This window comes from Nipponia nippon, unplaced genomic scaffold, assembly GCF_047370975.1.
Source record: "Nipponia nippon isolate SJK-2023a ecotype South Korea unplaced genomic scaffold, ASM4737097v1 scaffold_63, whole genome shotgun sequence".
In the NCBI taxonomy this organism is placed as follows: Eukaryota; Metazoa; Chordata; class Aves; order Pelecaniformes; family Threskiornithidae; genus Nipponia; species Nipponia nippon.
In genome coordinates this window covers 228,837-243,847 of record NW_028262384.1, presented here as the reverse complement: position 1 = coordinate 243,847, position 15,011 = coordinate 228,837, and the positions used below count along the sequence as shown (strand labels likewise).

The window sequence follows — 15,011 nt, the reverse complement described above, 5'->3', positions numbered from 1 at the left end:
CCCCACAATCTGACCCCGAGGCTGCTGTCTATCCCTGAGATGTGCCCCTTCCCCACCACCATGTCTTTGTGCTGTGCTCCTCCCAATCAGCCTCAGGGAGACACCCTGACACCTGCCCACGCAAGCACCAGCTGTGGCTCAACTCCCTAAAGGCTTTTAATAAGAACAAATGTGGAAGCACGATGCAAAAACAGGGGAATAAAAAGAGAGGAAATGCCCGGCTGTTTCTGCTGCCCGTGGGAAAAGGGAGACGGTTCCCTGGTGCTCACGGCTCTCCCAGCTGCACAGACCTCTCCTCCCTCCTGGCTGCACCCAGCTGCACGGCAGGGACGGGCTCTCCTGGCGCGGGGCTCAGGGACTGTTGTGCACTGAGCTCCGGTGGCACAGCCTGTGTGTCCTCAGGGGGATGTGCCAGAGACACCTCTTCAGCATCGTCATAGCCTGCGCTCTCTGGGGACAGGGACCAGGCATCTCCCTCAGCTCCAGGGGCCCCAGCACGTCTCTGGGAGCACAGCTTTGCCCCTGCAAGCAGCAAGGCAGCCATTGCACGTTCTCCCCATGGGGTGCCCCTCCTGCTCTGTACATCACCTTCCTCCCTTCTCCTCACCAGTCCTGAGACGTTCAGCTCCCTCTCCCACCCCCGGGCCCCCAAGGAAAATTCCTGGGCCACAATCCCTCATCCCAAAATTTTGGGCCTTTCAGTACAACGATTCATCCGGCACCAGGGATGGCAGCCCAGGATCCGGCAGCGCTCTCTTTCCCTCTCACCTCCAGGTGCATCCCTGGGTCCTGCTGCCTCCTCTGGTGCCCTGGCCATTTCCCAGTCTCCCTGCCCAGGGGCACGATCTTCCCCAGGCTCAGAAACCTCTCTGGCATCATCATAGCCATCCGCTGGGTCACCTCCAGGCAGGACAGGGACATCTGAAAGGAGAGGGGAGCTGGTGACAGGGAGAAGATACATTTGCAGAGCAGAGGATGGGAGGATGCGCAGGGACATGGGGCTCAGACACCGGTGTTGGCAGCACCACAGGAGACACCCCCCATGTCCTCCCCAACTCCCACAGAGACACTCAGTGACACCGCTGTTCTTCCCATGTCTGCAGGGAGGAGAGATCCACTCCTTCCCGCACCCTATTACCTGCTGCTGATCCCGGACCATCCTCCTCCTTGCTGTCCCCGGGGTAGGGCTGCAGCTCGGTCAGGGACCCCTCTGAAGAGGAGCCTGGAGAGAGGCGCAGCGGCTGTTAGGGGAGTGCGCTCTGCTGACCAGGCTTGTGGTCAGTGCTGCTGGGGACGGGGGACCCACAGAGGCAGGGCTGAGTGGGGAAAGGGCTCAGGACTCACCTTGCTCCCCTGGGACAAACCCTGTCTCAAAGGGGCTCCCAGAGCTGCCCCGGGACAGCCCCTTCCCTCCCCCCTCACGTGTCCCAGAGGGGTGCAGGGACAGGCAGAGAGGGGCTGTCCCCAGCTGGGACGGGAAGAACTGGTGGGGAGGAAGCTCCTCTCTTGGGCCCAGGACCTGGCTGCTCTCCCCACAGCCCCCACAGCCCCAGCACTGCAGGGACCATGGGCCAGGGGACTGCAGGGGTCAGCCATGGGTGGGGTTGACAGGGAAGAGCCTGGCAGATGTGCCCCCCGGGAGGAACCCACACCCACCTGAGCCACTGAACCTCGCCTGCTTCTCCCACGCCGGGCTGTAACCGATCTCCTCATACACGGCCTCAGGGCCAGCTCTCCCAGAGCCTGTGGACAGCAGGAGGGCTGGCCCAGGAACAGGCAGAGATGGGACAGGATCCCACTCTGCTCCCCCAGCTTTGGTCCTCTGGGCCAGCAAAAGGCTATTGCCATAGGACAGCCCTGCTGTGCTGTCTGGTCACCGCTACCACTTCCTCAGTGAGGGCAATGTCCCCATGGACATAGTCTGGGGCAGCGACACAATCGCACCGTCCCCTCAGAAACAGCCCCTGTGCCCCTCTGGCCCCTGGGTCAGCTCCCTCATGCTGAGCTTGGAGCAGCTCCCGCCTTCCCTCTTCCCCTGGAGCTGCCCCCTCTCTGCCCCATGGATCCTGGGGGGAGGTCAGGGCTGGACAGAGGAACAGCCTGGGGGCCTGAAACCATGGGGATCGACCCTGCTGCCCTGCGTTCCTCCTGGCATCTCCCCTGCCCCATAGCCCCCTCCACAGCTGCCCAGAGCACTGCCAGTGTGATGTCCTCCTCTGTCCTCCCTCTGCTCCCATCTCCCCCAGCCCAGCTCTGCCATTTCTGTCTTCAACCCATCCCTACCTCCCCCCGTGTCTGCACTCTCTCTGCCCCTTGCTGCTGGTGGCCCATGGTCAGGCAGTCAAGGAGGCGGTGCATGGGAATGAAGGCAGCACACACCCTTATCCCCCCAGCTCTGCCTGTGCCACTCACTCACACCTCACAGCACCCCTGGCCTTGCCAGGAGGCACCTTTCCCCGCCACCCACCTCCGCGCCCAGCCCTGGCGCTTCGCACTTGCCCGGCCAGGAGGGCCAGGACAAGGCAGAGAAGGGCCCCCAGGATGATGCAGATGATGACGGGCAATGAGACTCTCCCGCTGACGGTCGGACGGCCCCGGGTGGGATCTGCATGGCAGGAGCACAAAAAGGGCAGCACCAGGCCTGGGAGAGGTGGGGGGCTGGGACACCCCAGTCCTGACCCCATTACACCAGGGGTAGATGACCCCAGGAGTGAATCATGAGGAAGATCCCACCCTGATGGGGAAATGTCAGCCCTCCCCAATGCCCCCACCCCACTGCTATCCCAGTGCCTGGAGTTTCACATCCTGGCAAGGAGCTCCTTCTCTCCCGCCATGGGTCACAGCTGGCCCTGAGAAGACGCAATGCCAGTGCGGAGGACAGGTTACCTGGTTGGAGCATAGGTGCTGCTCTCGTGGGTGCAGCTGTAGAAGAGGAGAAGGAGAGCTGGGCTGAGAGGGTGGGTGTGCAGGTACCAGGGAGCGTCCTCTCTCACACGTCATCTGTGTGTATGTGCATGTATCCCTGACACAGCCCACCCAAATTGCCCCTCCTGCAAAACTGGTCAGGGTGGCCAGGACAGAGCCCAGGGCCCTGCTCTGGCTATTGGGCAGCATGGCACAGGTAGCCCAGGAGATGCCCCTGGGGGCTGCAGGGCCCTGCAGGCAGAAGCCAGAGGACATCCAGCCCCACAGAGGCTGCTGCCCACTTGGCACCAGGCTCCCAGGCTCCACAAGGACGGCCTTGCTCTCAGGAGCTCTGCCAAGAGCTCCAGCAAGGGTCCCAGCCCTGCCGCTCACCTGAGCAGCGCACGGCAGCATCCTCCTTGTGCCGGCAGGCACCGCTGTCCCCAGGCCGAGCCCAGCAGTCCTGCAGAGATGGCTCTGTCCCCCGGCACTCCACCTGCTCCAGCCAGATGGGGCCCGTCCCCTCCCCAAACGCAGCCTCATCCAGGGCAGACACCGCGGGGCCACAGCCCAGCTGCCTGCAGGCCACCTCGGCATCCCGCATGTCCCAGGAGTCGTCACACACCGTCCCCCAGGAGCCGTGATGCCAGACCTCCACTCTGCCCGAGCACCCACTCTCGCCTCCCACGGCACGAATCTTTTCCCTGTCTGGAGAAGGCAGAGACCTCCCAGGGCACCGGGACAGCAGGCAGAGCCCTGCCAGGCCAGAGGGGCATGCAGAGGAGCAGCTACCTGTGCAGCTCGTGGAGTTTGGGCACACGGTCCTCAGGGCCGGGGGTGTTTCTGGCCGTCTCCCTGCAGAAGGAAATGCTGCGGTGAAGGGGCTGCTGAAGGGGGTCGTGCAGCAGAGCGTGGGGCTGAGCTCTGCTCACGCCTCCCCGTGCCGCCTCGCTCATGGCAGCAGCTGAACCCCAGTCCTTCAGGGGACACGCACGGCAATGTGGGGGACCCTGACTGCTCAGCCCCAGAGGGACCCTGGTTCACAGAGCAGCAGGAGGGCGTCCATGGAGCTCCTTGGAGCTCCTTGGAGCCCTGGCTGGTCTCTTCTGAGACCTTGCCTGCAGACACCTCTGCCTCCCCCGGGCGCTGCTGGGAGCCTGCATGACAACTCCTGGGGAATGTGTGGGGCTCTGAGAGCTGAAGTCCCATTTGTGCCACCACAAGCAGCAGGGTCTGGCACGTAAAGTGAAAGCCCCTGTGGGCCCTGTCTCTGCGCTTGACTGTGCCCAGCAGGGAGCAGGAGCTGGGGGGATGCTGGTGCCCGGGGAGCTCCGAATTACCATTGCAGGTGATGTGGGTCTCGTCTCGCAGGTCATCACACGACTGTGGGTCCCAGGGAGCAGAAGGACACTGCCAGAAGGAGCTGTGTCTCTCCCCACACTCCACGCGATCCAGCCAGGTGGGGCCAGACACCCTACCATAGGGCAGGCGTGTCTCCAGCGTCCCTCCATCCCCACAGCCCAGCTCCTTGCATGCCAGCGACACCGTTTGGGGAGTCATTGAGTTGGAGCAAACAGTCCCCCATGTGCCATTGTAGAACACCTGCAGGCGCCCGGAGCAGTTGGTGCTGTTGTGCAGCCTCAGGGCCATGAAATCTGGGAGGAAAGACCCCAGAGGGGAACAGGCTGCTCTGGGGCTATGGGAGCAGAGAAGCCTCTTCACCCCCCAGGCCCTCAGCCAGGCAGAGGCATGGACAGCAAGTCACCCTTTTGCTGGGGCAGAGAGAAGTCCCTGACGGACAGACACCCATGCCCTCCCCGCTAAGCCTTGGGGACAGCTCAGCTTCCAAGGGGCCCCCAGTGGGACCGAGGGGGTTCGTGCATGGGTGTCCCCAGGACAGGCTCAGGCAGGGGCTCAGAGGCAGCCAGGGACAGCCTCGGCCGTTGCTGGATCTCCCCTCGTCCCGGCCTCCCCGGGCACTGGGCTCCCACCACAGCTCCCAGCACAGACCTGAGCAGACGACTCCTGCGTCCTCTTTGTGCCCGCAGTCGTGCTGCCCCCAGGACCCTGCCGGGCAGTCCCAGACAGCAGCTTCGGCCCCGGAGCAGTTCACGCTCTCCAGCCATATCTGACCGGAGCCTTCCCCAAACCAAGCGGAGCCAACCGCCTCCACCGCCCCTCCGCAGCCCAGCTGCTGGCAAACGACGGCGGCATCAGACAGGTCCCAGCCGTCATCGCAGACAGTCCCCCAGCTGCCCTGGTGGTAGATCTCCACTCTGCCAGCACAGCGCCCGGGCCCGTTCACCAGCCGGACCTGCCGGCTCCCTGCAGCAGGAAGAAACCCCAGCTGCCCTCAGGGGCCGGCTGCCCACCCAGCCCAGAGCCTGGGGGGCCCTGTGCAGTGCCACTCACCCCAGCAAACGACCCCCACGTCCTCTGCAATCCCTGCTGCCAGCGCGCTCTCAGGCACGGAGGTGTTGCAGAGGGTCAGGTTGGCCTCGTGCCCTGCGCACCGGACCCCTCGCAGCCCCACGGGACCCGTCCCTCTCTGCGGCTTCGGGGGGTTGTAGGCTCTCTCTGCCTCTCCGCACCGCAGCTGCCGGCACACCACGCTGGCCTCCTGCATGTCCCACTGCTCATCCAGGACTCGGCCCCACGTCCCGCGCTGCAAGATCTCCACTCGCCCGTCGCACCGGCTCCCTCCACCCACCAGCCGCAGGGATGTGGAGCTGCCTGGGCCTGGGGAGAGCAGCCATGCCCCAGCCCTCAGCACCACCAGACAGCCCACAAACCTGCAGCACCTCTCCAGGCTCTCCAACCCTCACAACCCCCTGCAGCTCACCCGCCTGCCCCCAGCCCTCTGCGGTCAGCTTCAGGAGCAGCTTTCCACAGGCTTGGTTCCCCAGTCCCTGAGCCTTCCTGAGCAAGACACTCTCTTGGCTCTTGGTGGGGCAGAGCCACCCAACACGTCCCTGCTGAGGCAGATGGGGCAGCTCCCGCAGGAGGGAGCAGCAGCCGGCGGTGGCCTGGGGACAGGCAGCCCCAGGACAAGCCTTGCCCCACCTCAGCGCTGCCATTGGCACTGCTGAGCCATGGGGCAGATCACCCACGCTTCTGCCCCTCTGCATCCCTGGGGATCTGGGCCTGGGAGCCTGTGTCCCTGGCAGGGAGCAGAGCAAGGGGGGCCTTCCCGATCAAACAGGACAGGATTGGGATTTGTGCTGACCAGAAGCGAGGGCAAAGCCCAGCCCTGCTCTGTAGTTCACACCCAGGCCTGCTGCTGGGGGCACCTGGGCAGCCCCCACGGGTGTGGGATTGGGCTCTGTGGGGGTCTCTGTGGGGCTGGGACAGAGCTGTCTGCAGCCAGAGGGATGGAGCTGAGCCCCACAGCCCCGTCCTGGGTCTGTCCTGCAGCAGGAGAGCCGAGAACCCTGGGCCTGACGATGGCCCCAGGGCCTGAGTCCCTGCTCTGGGGGAGCAGAGATGCCTGACCCTGTTCACTCCTCAGCTCTCACACATCAGAGTGGTCAGTCTGAGCAGATAAAGCTCTCCAGAGCATTCCTGGTGAAGCTAGGGTTTCTCCAGGGAGAAATGCAGCCCGGTGCTGCCATGGGGTCCCTCGCTTTGGGTGGCCATGTCACACCCAAGGGACAAATGGAGTTAACACAGCGCTGTCCCAGCACTCACCTGAGCAAATGACAGCAGCATCGTTCTCATGGGAGCACGGTGAGGCCCCCAGGGCGGTCACTGGGCACTGTCCCAGGTGGGCTTCAGTCCCATCACAGTGGAATGAGTCTCTCCAGACAGGTCCCGTGCCTCTCCCAAAATACCCTCCTCTGGGAATGGACTCAGCAAACCCGCAGTCGAGGTGACGACAGAGAACGTGGGCGTCCGAGAGATCCCAGCGGGAGGCACAGAGGGTGCCCCAGGACCCCAGCACCTGGACCTCCACCCTCCCCTCACACGCCATCCTGCCGTTCACCAGCCTGAACCCTGTGTACTCTGCGGACAGAGAAGGATGAGACAGGGCAGAATGGTGCTCTCACTTCGTCAGGAGATGGAGCAGCCAAATGGAGGAGAGCCTGCCTTTCTCCTCTTTCTGCCTGATTTTAGGGCTGCAGACAACCCCATGACCCCTTCCAGCCCTCACACCCAGCACAGCATGGCACTGTCCCTGCCCTGCTCCCCTTGGCCCCAGCACACCCCCAGATATGGAACACCCCACCCTCAGTCCTTACGTGTACAGGTGACACCAGCGGCGTTCGTGTGGGTGCAGGGCTGGTCTCTGCGCGATCCCCTGGGGCAGAACATGAGGAAGGATTCATTCCCCACACACTGCAGCTCTCTGTCCCACATGGCACCAACACCTTCTCCAAAGTGAGCTGCCCTGGGCACAGGCAGGGCTGCACCACACTGCAACTCCCTGCAGACCACGTCGGCAGCTTTGGGACCAAAGTCTGAGTCACAGACAGGTTTCCACTGGTTCCCATCGCGGATCTCCACGCGTCCTGAGCAGGGGCTCTCCCCTCCGACCAGCTGGACAAATCCTGGAGCAAGCAAAGTCCCCAGAGAGTTCCCAGAGCCCTCTGGCAGTTACATGCCCACGTCCCACCTGGTCTGCAAGGTGGCCACAGGCACAGAGCCCCACGACCCTCCCAGCAGCTCCCAGTGGCTGCTGATGGCTCAAACACACCAGGGACACCCTGCCGCTCCTCAGACATCAGCACAGCACTTGTGGCCTTGCTTCTCTCCCAAACCCCCAGCCGTAGGCACTGCTCAGACAAACTGCTGCCATTTTGGAGACCCTGGGCTTCCTGGCAGCGCTCCGAGCACTTGGGGCCCAGGGAGACTGGCCAAGGCACTGTTGGCTGCTGCAGCCTGATCTGCCCACTGAGCTCAGGGCCTGGCTGAGGAACCCTTGGAATCGCCAGAAACACACCCTTCTCTCAGGGCAGTCTCAGGCTGTTGGGGCACTGCTGTTAGATGGGCCATTTCACGGGGTACAGCTATGGCACAGCTCTAGGTACAGTCAGTGTCTGTGCCAGCCCCCCACTCTGGCACCTGCGCAGGGAGGGGGTCCTCAGCCAGGGCCAGAGTGCACTGCCAGGCACGCACATCCCCACCAACGGCCAGGCAGAGGGCAGGAGAGCGGGCAGAGGGGCAGCCCTGCGCTGACACGAGCTCCCTGTGCAAGGACAGGCACCGAGGACAGTGCAAGGGCTGGCAAAGCCCCTGTGGCACAGGGCAGCCGGGGCTGGGGTAGGCAAGAGAGGCTGGGCAGCGGGTCAGCACTGACAGCACGGGGCCATGTCCACGTGGGCTGGCTCTCGCGGGGTGACCCTGGGAGAGGAATGGGGTGCCATGTGCCCCTCTGCTCCTCTGCTCAAGGCCAGCACTTTCCCCCTCTGAGCAGCCCCTTTGCTTAGGCCGAGGGACTCATGCCCGCCAGGAGGCACAACCTGAAAGTCCCCCGTTATTCTGCACCCTTCCCTGGGGCTGTGGGTGGCCGCATGAGCAGCTCTCAGTGCCTCTGGCATGGGGGGACCTGGCCCCTGGCAATGCCAGACAGGTCCTGGCTGAATGGGAGGAGAAAGATGGGCACCAACAGACACCAAGGGGCAGGGAGGGGGTTTCACCTGAGCCCCAGGCACCAACGGAGTCTGGGCTGAGCCCCCTCAGGGACCAGGAAGGGTGTGCGCACCCAGGGTGGGCTCTCACGGGGCTTTCCTCAGGCACTGGCAGAAGCAGCAACATCTGTCCCAGCTCAGCAGTGCGACCGGCCACACTGGGCCCTGATCTGGTGTCTGCTCATTTCTTCCTGAGGGCACAGCCAGTTCCCTCCCTGCATCCTGGCCTCAAAGGTGGGGGATGGGCTGACCCCTTACCTGAACACGTCACTCCAGCATCCTCACCGTGACCACAGTTGCTTTGACCCCATCCACTGTGTCTGCAGTCAGACAGGGCAGACTCGGTGCCACCACAGTCAACATCATCCATCCAAATGGGGCCAGATCCTGGCCCAAAGTGTGCGTTGTCATGAGCTTCAACAGCAGACCCACAGCCCAGCTGCTTACAAACCACTGCAGCATTGTCCATGTCCCAGGAGTCATCACACACGGTCCCCCACTGGCCCTGGTGTTTCACCTCCACTCTCCCAGCACAGCGCCTGCCGCCAGCCTCCAGCCTCACCTCCGCAGCCCCTTCAAACACCAAAACACGGGACCGGTCAGGAGAGGGCCGAGCCCCAGACTGCAGGTCTGGGAGTCGAGTCACAGCACCAGGCTGGGAGCCCTCTCCTCCCTGAGCTGTCCCTGGGGAAGTGTGGGGGTCCCTCCTCTCCCCATGGGCTGTGCAGGCTGGGGGGGCCAACTCCAGCCCTGCTGGGCCATTCACTGCCCCACAGCCCTTGGCACCTCCTCCCACTCCAACAGCCCCCTGCCCATGCCCACCCACACATCGTGCCCCCAGGCCCTGCACAGGGCACCATCTCCTCCCCAGCCAAGCACACCCTGGAAAGCCCCATGCCCCCAGGCCCGCAGCTTCCCCTGCCCACCACCTGCCCTGCCGCCACCCAAACCCACACCACCCCCAGGGCTTCCCATGTCCTCAGGGAGCACCGAGATGATCCCAAGGGTCCCCCTAACCCACATCCCCTCCTTGTGCCAGGCATCAGCCCAACACCTGTGCTTGGCTGGAGCCCCCAGGAAGGAAACTTCTCTGCCACCTGTGGGTGCACACAGCCCAGGCCCCTTCTCTCTGTGGGGCACGAACTGCCTTCCTGGGGTCGGGGTTCCCCTGCACCCTGGGGCAGGGAGCAGCACACAAACCCTCTGGGGCACCCTGGAGATTGGCTGTGCCCTAGGGATCACTGAGTGCTGCCATCACCACCTGGGCCACTGCCAGCCTCAGGGGCACAGACCTGGGGTACAAGGGGTCCCAAAAGGGTCACCCAGGATGGGGGTGTCCATAAATGCAGGCAGGCACAGGCTGCCTTAAACACAGAGAGGCAGAGGGAAAGGCAGAAGGTCCATGGACCTGAGCACCTTCTGACCCTTGTCTGAGCGGAGCCTGTAAAGAAACCCCATTCCCAAAGGGATCCCGATGACCCCGCTGGTACCCGCTGGCCCTGGGCTGTGAGACAAGGGAACTGGCACTTACCCCTGCACAGCTGCACCCAGAGGAGCAGCCACAGCACCCGAGGGGACAGGACTGCCTCCATCCCCATCCTGAGCCTCCTGCCCTGCTGGCACAGCCCTGCTGTGCCCCACTCCCTGCCACGGCTCCTGGGGACTCACGGGGACAACGACGATGGGAGGGTAATATATCTCTGCAGATGCCGACCCAGCTGCAGGAGGAGCCAATCAAAGCAGCAGCACCTTTTGAGACATTATCGGGAGCTATCTCCCCTCCGACACAGCCCAGCCCTCCAATGAACTTCTCCAGCGCCGTTCATGACCATATATGAAGGACATATATGTCCCGCTGCCGGTGTCATGGTCACTGTGGCAGGGGATCGTCATGGGAGAAGCTGAGTGTGGAGGGGAAATGAGTCCGTCACCCCTTGCACCCTGCTGTGGGCACTGGGAGCACTGAGCATCTTCTACGGTGGGCTCATCCAAGAGGCCAAGAGACAAGTGTCCAGCTCCACCATGAGACGTGGGAACCACAGAGCTGGGACTGCACCAGGGTCTGTGTCAGGATGGGAAGGAAACAGCCCCTGCCCCTGCTACAGACCCCACTGTGCTGGGAGCAGCAGCTGGGCAAGGGCCTTGGGCAGGGGAAGAGCTCCATCCCAGGAGGGCTGGCTCGCCCGTCCCTCCCTGCACAGCCCCACCGTGGGTCCCTCGCAGGAGCCAGAGCTGGGCCATGGCCTTGCCCTGGCAGCAGACCTGCAGCCCAGAGGCTCAGGCAGGCCCCTGACTCTCAGCCTGTCCCCGAGCGGCCGTTCTTCCCCACAGGCGGATCGGGAGCTGGAGCCTGCAGGTGCACAAACCACAGCCCACGGGGCCTCGCAGCGCTCGCCGCGCTCCCCCCGCAGCGCAGCGCCCGGGCAGGAAGTCTGTGGTTTCCTCCTGGCACCGTGCCCAGGCACATCCCTGCGGTGCCCCCGAGCCACCCCCAGCCCGACTGCTCCAGCCAGGGCTGCAGGGGCTGCTCCTTCGGCCTCGCAGACACGGGGCCGGGCAGCTCCCGGCCCCCGGCATGCCCCGCTGATGCACACGGCCGCTCTGCACCAAGCCCCACGGCCATGCGGTGCCATCGGTGACGGGACTTCAGACCCTCCTCCTGCCACAGCTGGGTGCTCAGCAGTTATAGGGACGGTGACCTCACACCCTCCTACAGCCACCACTGGGTGCTCAGCAGTTATAGGGACGGTGACCTCACACCCTCCTGCTGCCATCGCTGTCTGCTCAAGAGTTACACTGTCACACGGGTGTGGGTGCTGTGCACGGGCTTCTGCTGCTGATGGTTCTTCCAAAAAGCCATGTTTGGGTGGGGTCCAACTACTATTTTGATGACATCAGAAGCACCCACGCAAGCCCTATGCCTGCTCTTGGCCTATAGCTGATCCAATACTGGTGAAATCACAAGCTCGTACACAAGCCATGTGCATGCTCCTGGCCTATCCGTCCCTCAGCCACAGGTGATGTCATAACATCTAAACCTGCCACGTGCCTGCTTCTGGCCTGTCAGGTGTTCTGACACCAGTGACCAAACACCTACACAAACACCTACACAAGCCATTGTTCTGCTCCTAACCTATCAGCTCCTCAGGCACCAGTGACACCACAGCAACCTACACCACCTATGGCCCTGCTCCTGGCCTATCAGCTACCAGGGCAGCAGTGACTTCACAAGCACTTACACAACCCAGGGCCCTCTTCCTGGCCCATCAGCTCATCGGTCACAAATGACCTTGCAAATACCTACACAGGACAGGTGCCTATTCCTGGCCTACCAGCTTCTCAGGCACCTGTGACCTCAAAATATCCAGCACAAGACATGTTTCTCCGGGCCTACCAGCTACTCAGGCACCACTGACATCACAAAGACATTCTCAAGCCATGTGCCAGATCCTGGCCTACTGTCTGCTCAGGCACCACTGACCTCACCAGCACTTACACAATCCATAGGCCTGCTCCTGGCCTCCTAGCTCCTCAGGCAGGAGTGACCTCAGAAGCACAGACACAAGCCATGGGCCTGCTCCTGGCCTAGCAGCTACTCAGGCAGCAGAGCCCTCACAACCAGCTGCACGTGCCCTGAGTCAGCCCCTGGCCTATTGTCTGAGAGTGGCCTCACAAGTACGTATCTGCCCATTTCCATGTACTTGCCGTTGAGGTACTCAGGCTCCAGTGACGTCACAAGCACATACCAACCTATTTGCTATGTACTCCTCTGGTGATATATTTTATATATATGGTGATATATATTATATATTATATATATATCATTATATATTATAGATATTATAATATAGTTTAATATAATATAATAATTATTATATTTTAAGAATTATAATACTTATATTACAATCATATTAATGGTATAGTTATAATAATTATTATTTTATAATATTTTTATAATAAATATGATAATTATACTAATGCATATAATATAATATAATATAATATAATATAATATAACATAACATAACATAACATAACATAACATAACATAACATAATATAATGTAATGTACTAATTGGTATAATATTATATTATAATATAATTTTAAAATACATTTTATAATGTATTATTATATAATTCTGTATTATATACATTGTGGTATACATAATATCACATATTATGACATTTTATACATATTATATATATAATATAGATATATGTGTTGATATCTATTCAATTTCGTGTGGCAAATGAGTCTGTTGTTCCTTGGAGGTGGCTGTAGCCCCTGGGCACGTTCCAGCTTGTCCACACCCCACCACCTCTCAGGCACCCTTCTGCCCTGCTGAAGCCCCCCCACCCCAGACCTCTCAGGGCTCACTCCAGTAGCTCTTCTTAAAAAAGGTTTTATACATTTCATCCCTATGTTTTAATAGCTACCTATATTTACTTGCTATAGCTCTATAAATATTTACAAAGATATATAAATCTATACATAAATACATATATAGGGGTACATCTATTTAAAAATATTGTACCTATTTATATATATGTGTACGATTATTTATAAATATATATATTACATAAATGTATCTTTATATCTGAGCACTTCCTGGACAAAAGGTGGTGGGCAGCCAATCACAGGGCTGCCTGAGAACATGTGGGTATGAAGGCGTCATGAAATGGCTGTCAGCCTCTTCCTTTTGTTTGCATTCACATTTAAACTTTAAGTGCTCACTCCAGGAGCTCCTATTAGAAAAGGTGTATCCATTTCGTACCTATGATTTTATGGCGCTATATATTTAATTTCTATACCTTTATAAATGTTTACATATACATAAAAAATTCTATACTTAAGTACATATGCAGAAGTATATATATAAAAAAACTGTACCTATTTAGAAATAAATAAAAGATGTATTTGTACATATTCGTACACTTATTTCTAAATATATATTATATAATTGTAGATATTTTTATATCTGAGCACTTCCTGGACCAAAGGAGGTGGGCAGCCAATCACAGGGCTGCCTGAGAACATGCGGGTATGAAGGCGTCATGAAATGGCTGTCAGCCAATCACAATGCAGGATGAAAAGACATGGGGAATGAGGCTGGCAGAAGTGGCGGCCTCCCTGTAGGAAATGACAGGGGCCTTCCTTTGGGACGTGCCCCTGGGGACAGCGGGACGGGTGGCCGGTCCTGCCCGCCAATCACAGGGGCTGCTGAGAACACACGGGTGTGACGGTGTCGAGAGATGGCCATTAGCCAATCACAGAGCAGTATGAGCTTTAACAAAAGGGCAGCTCACTGCCATGGAATGGCGGCACCCTGTCCCAAAATGGCGACCAACCCAAAATGGCGGCCCCTGTGGATGCAGGGGAAGGGCCTTCCGGGTCTGATGTATCTCTGGGCCAACCGGCAGGGGTGGCCGGTCCTGCCAGCCAATCCCAGCGGAGCACATGGCCGGTAGAGGAGAGCCACTTCCGGGGCACAGGGCCACTGCGGGTGCTGGGAGGGGGCGGGGCTTCCAGCGGAAGCTGGTGGGCGGGGCCCCTGTCCCGTCATGTCTCCCGCAGCAGCGGTGCCCGTGCTCTGGCGTGTTCCAGGGCAGGGATCCCAACAGGCACCGGGAAGGCACGTGGGGAGGTGAAAATGCTTCTTGGGAGCCGTGGGCAGAGAAGGGCTCACTGTGGGGTCAGAGCTCCCGGCTTTGTGCCGGACGTAAGACCTTTCCCCGCCTCCCAGGGCTTCAAGGCTGCACCACCTTCCTCAACAAAATAATTACAGAAACACCTCCAACAACAACAAAAAACCCCTTAAACTCCAAAACACCCTAGGAAAAGAGGATGAGGGGAGAGAGGCAAGGGTTAAAGGAATAAAACCCTCAAAGTCCCTGCATCTGGTCAATGTGACGGATACACTTGGCTCCGAGCCGCACTTTGGTTCAGGCTGACGCAGAAGCAACAGCCCTCACGTCCTTGGGGTGAACGAGTGAGCTGGAAAGCCCCTGGCTGACGTACAAGGCAGTGAAGGTGTCTTGAACAAGATTTCAAAAGGTGGTTTTGAAAGCCAAAAGTACAAGATGCCAGAGCTAAAATGAAGACATCTTGTCTATACTGCTGACTAGCAGCCAGCTACTTCACCCTATAAATATTACCATCAGAATGGGCCCAATGTGAGCTCTCCATGGCTGGCAGCTGGACGGCAGGCGAGGTGACTCTCCCCTCGAGCAGGGACGCCTCTCAGGGTTTGAGATCCCTTTCCTGAGACTGAGAGATCCTTCCTTACCCAAGGCAGAGAGATCCCTCACCTGCGACAACACCCTCGGTAAGTGACTGCGAGCACGCTGAATTAATACTATGAAACAGTACTTAATCCATGTAGCTCCTCAGATATTATAAACATGGTATGGAGAATTCCATTAGACATGAACCGTTGATCAAGTCTGAGACTAATTAATAAGGTGAGCCTTGCCAAAAAA

General features: G+C 59.4%; 1 protein-coding gene across 1 annotated transcript; it reads right to left on the bottom strand.

The window, feature by feature from the left end:
* Positions 1 to 206: 206 nt before the first annotated feature.
* LOC148051221 (antigen WC1.1-like) lies at positions 207 to 10,137 on the bottom strand. Its single transcript, XM_087738280.1, has 15 exons — positions 10,063 to 10,137; positions 8,790 to 9,104; positions 7,143 to 7,451; positions 6,592 to 6,906; positions 5,317 to 5,643; positions 4,915 to 5,229; positions 4,245 to 4,559; positions 3,697 to 3,759; positions 3,298 to 3,612; positions 2,887 to 2,922; positions 2,468 to 2,605; positions 1,657 to 1,743; positions 1,139 to 1,222; positions 769 to 921; positions 207 to 450 (listed from the first exon to the last, which is right to left on the bottom strand). Exons 1-15 carry the CDS (start codon positions 10,127 to 10,129, stop codon positions 266 to 268), a joined length of 3,024 nt encoding a protein of 1,007 aa, XP_087594406.1. The 5' UTR covers positions 10,130 to 10,137; the 3' UTR covers positions 207 to 265.
* Positions 10,138 to 15,011: the final 4,874 nt, after the last annotated feature.

Bases quoted from the DNA above. Each gene is read 5' to 3' on its own strand.
- LOC148051221 (XM_087738280.1), bottom strand. From the start codon at position 10,129: ATGGGGATGGAGGCAGTCCTGTCCCCTCGGGTGCTGTGGCTGCTCCTC. The intron at 2,606-2,886 runs GTAACCTGTCCT...CCTGCCATGCAG, and splicing joins AGCACCTATGCTCCAACCAG to ATCCCACCCGGGGCCGTCCG. The intron at 451-768 runs GTGAGAGGGAAA...CCCTGTCCCCAG, and splicing joins ACCCAGGGATGCACCTGGAG to AGAGCGCAGGCTATGACGAT.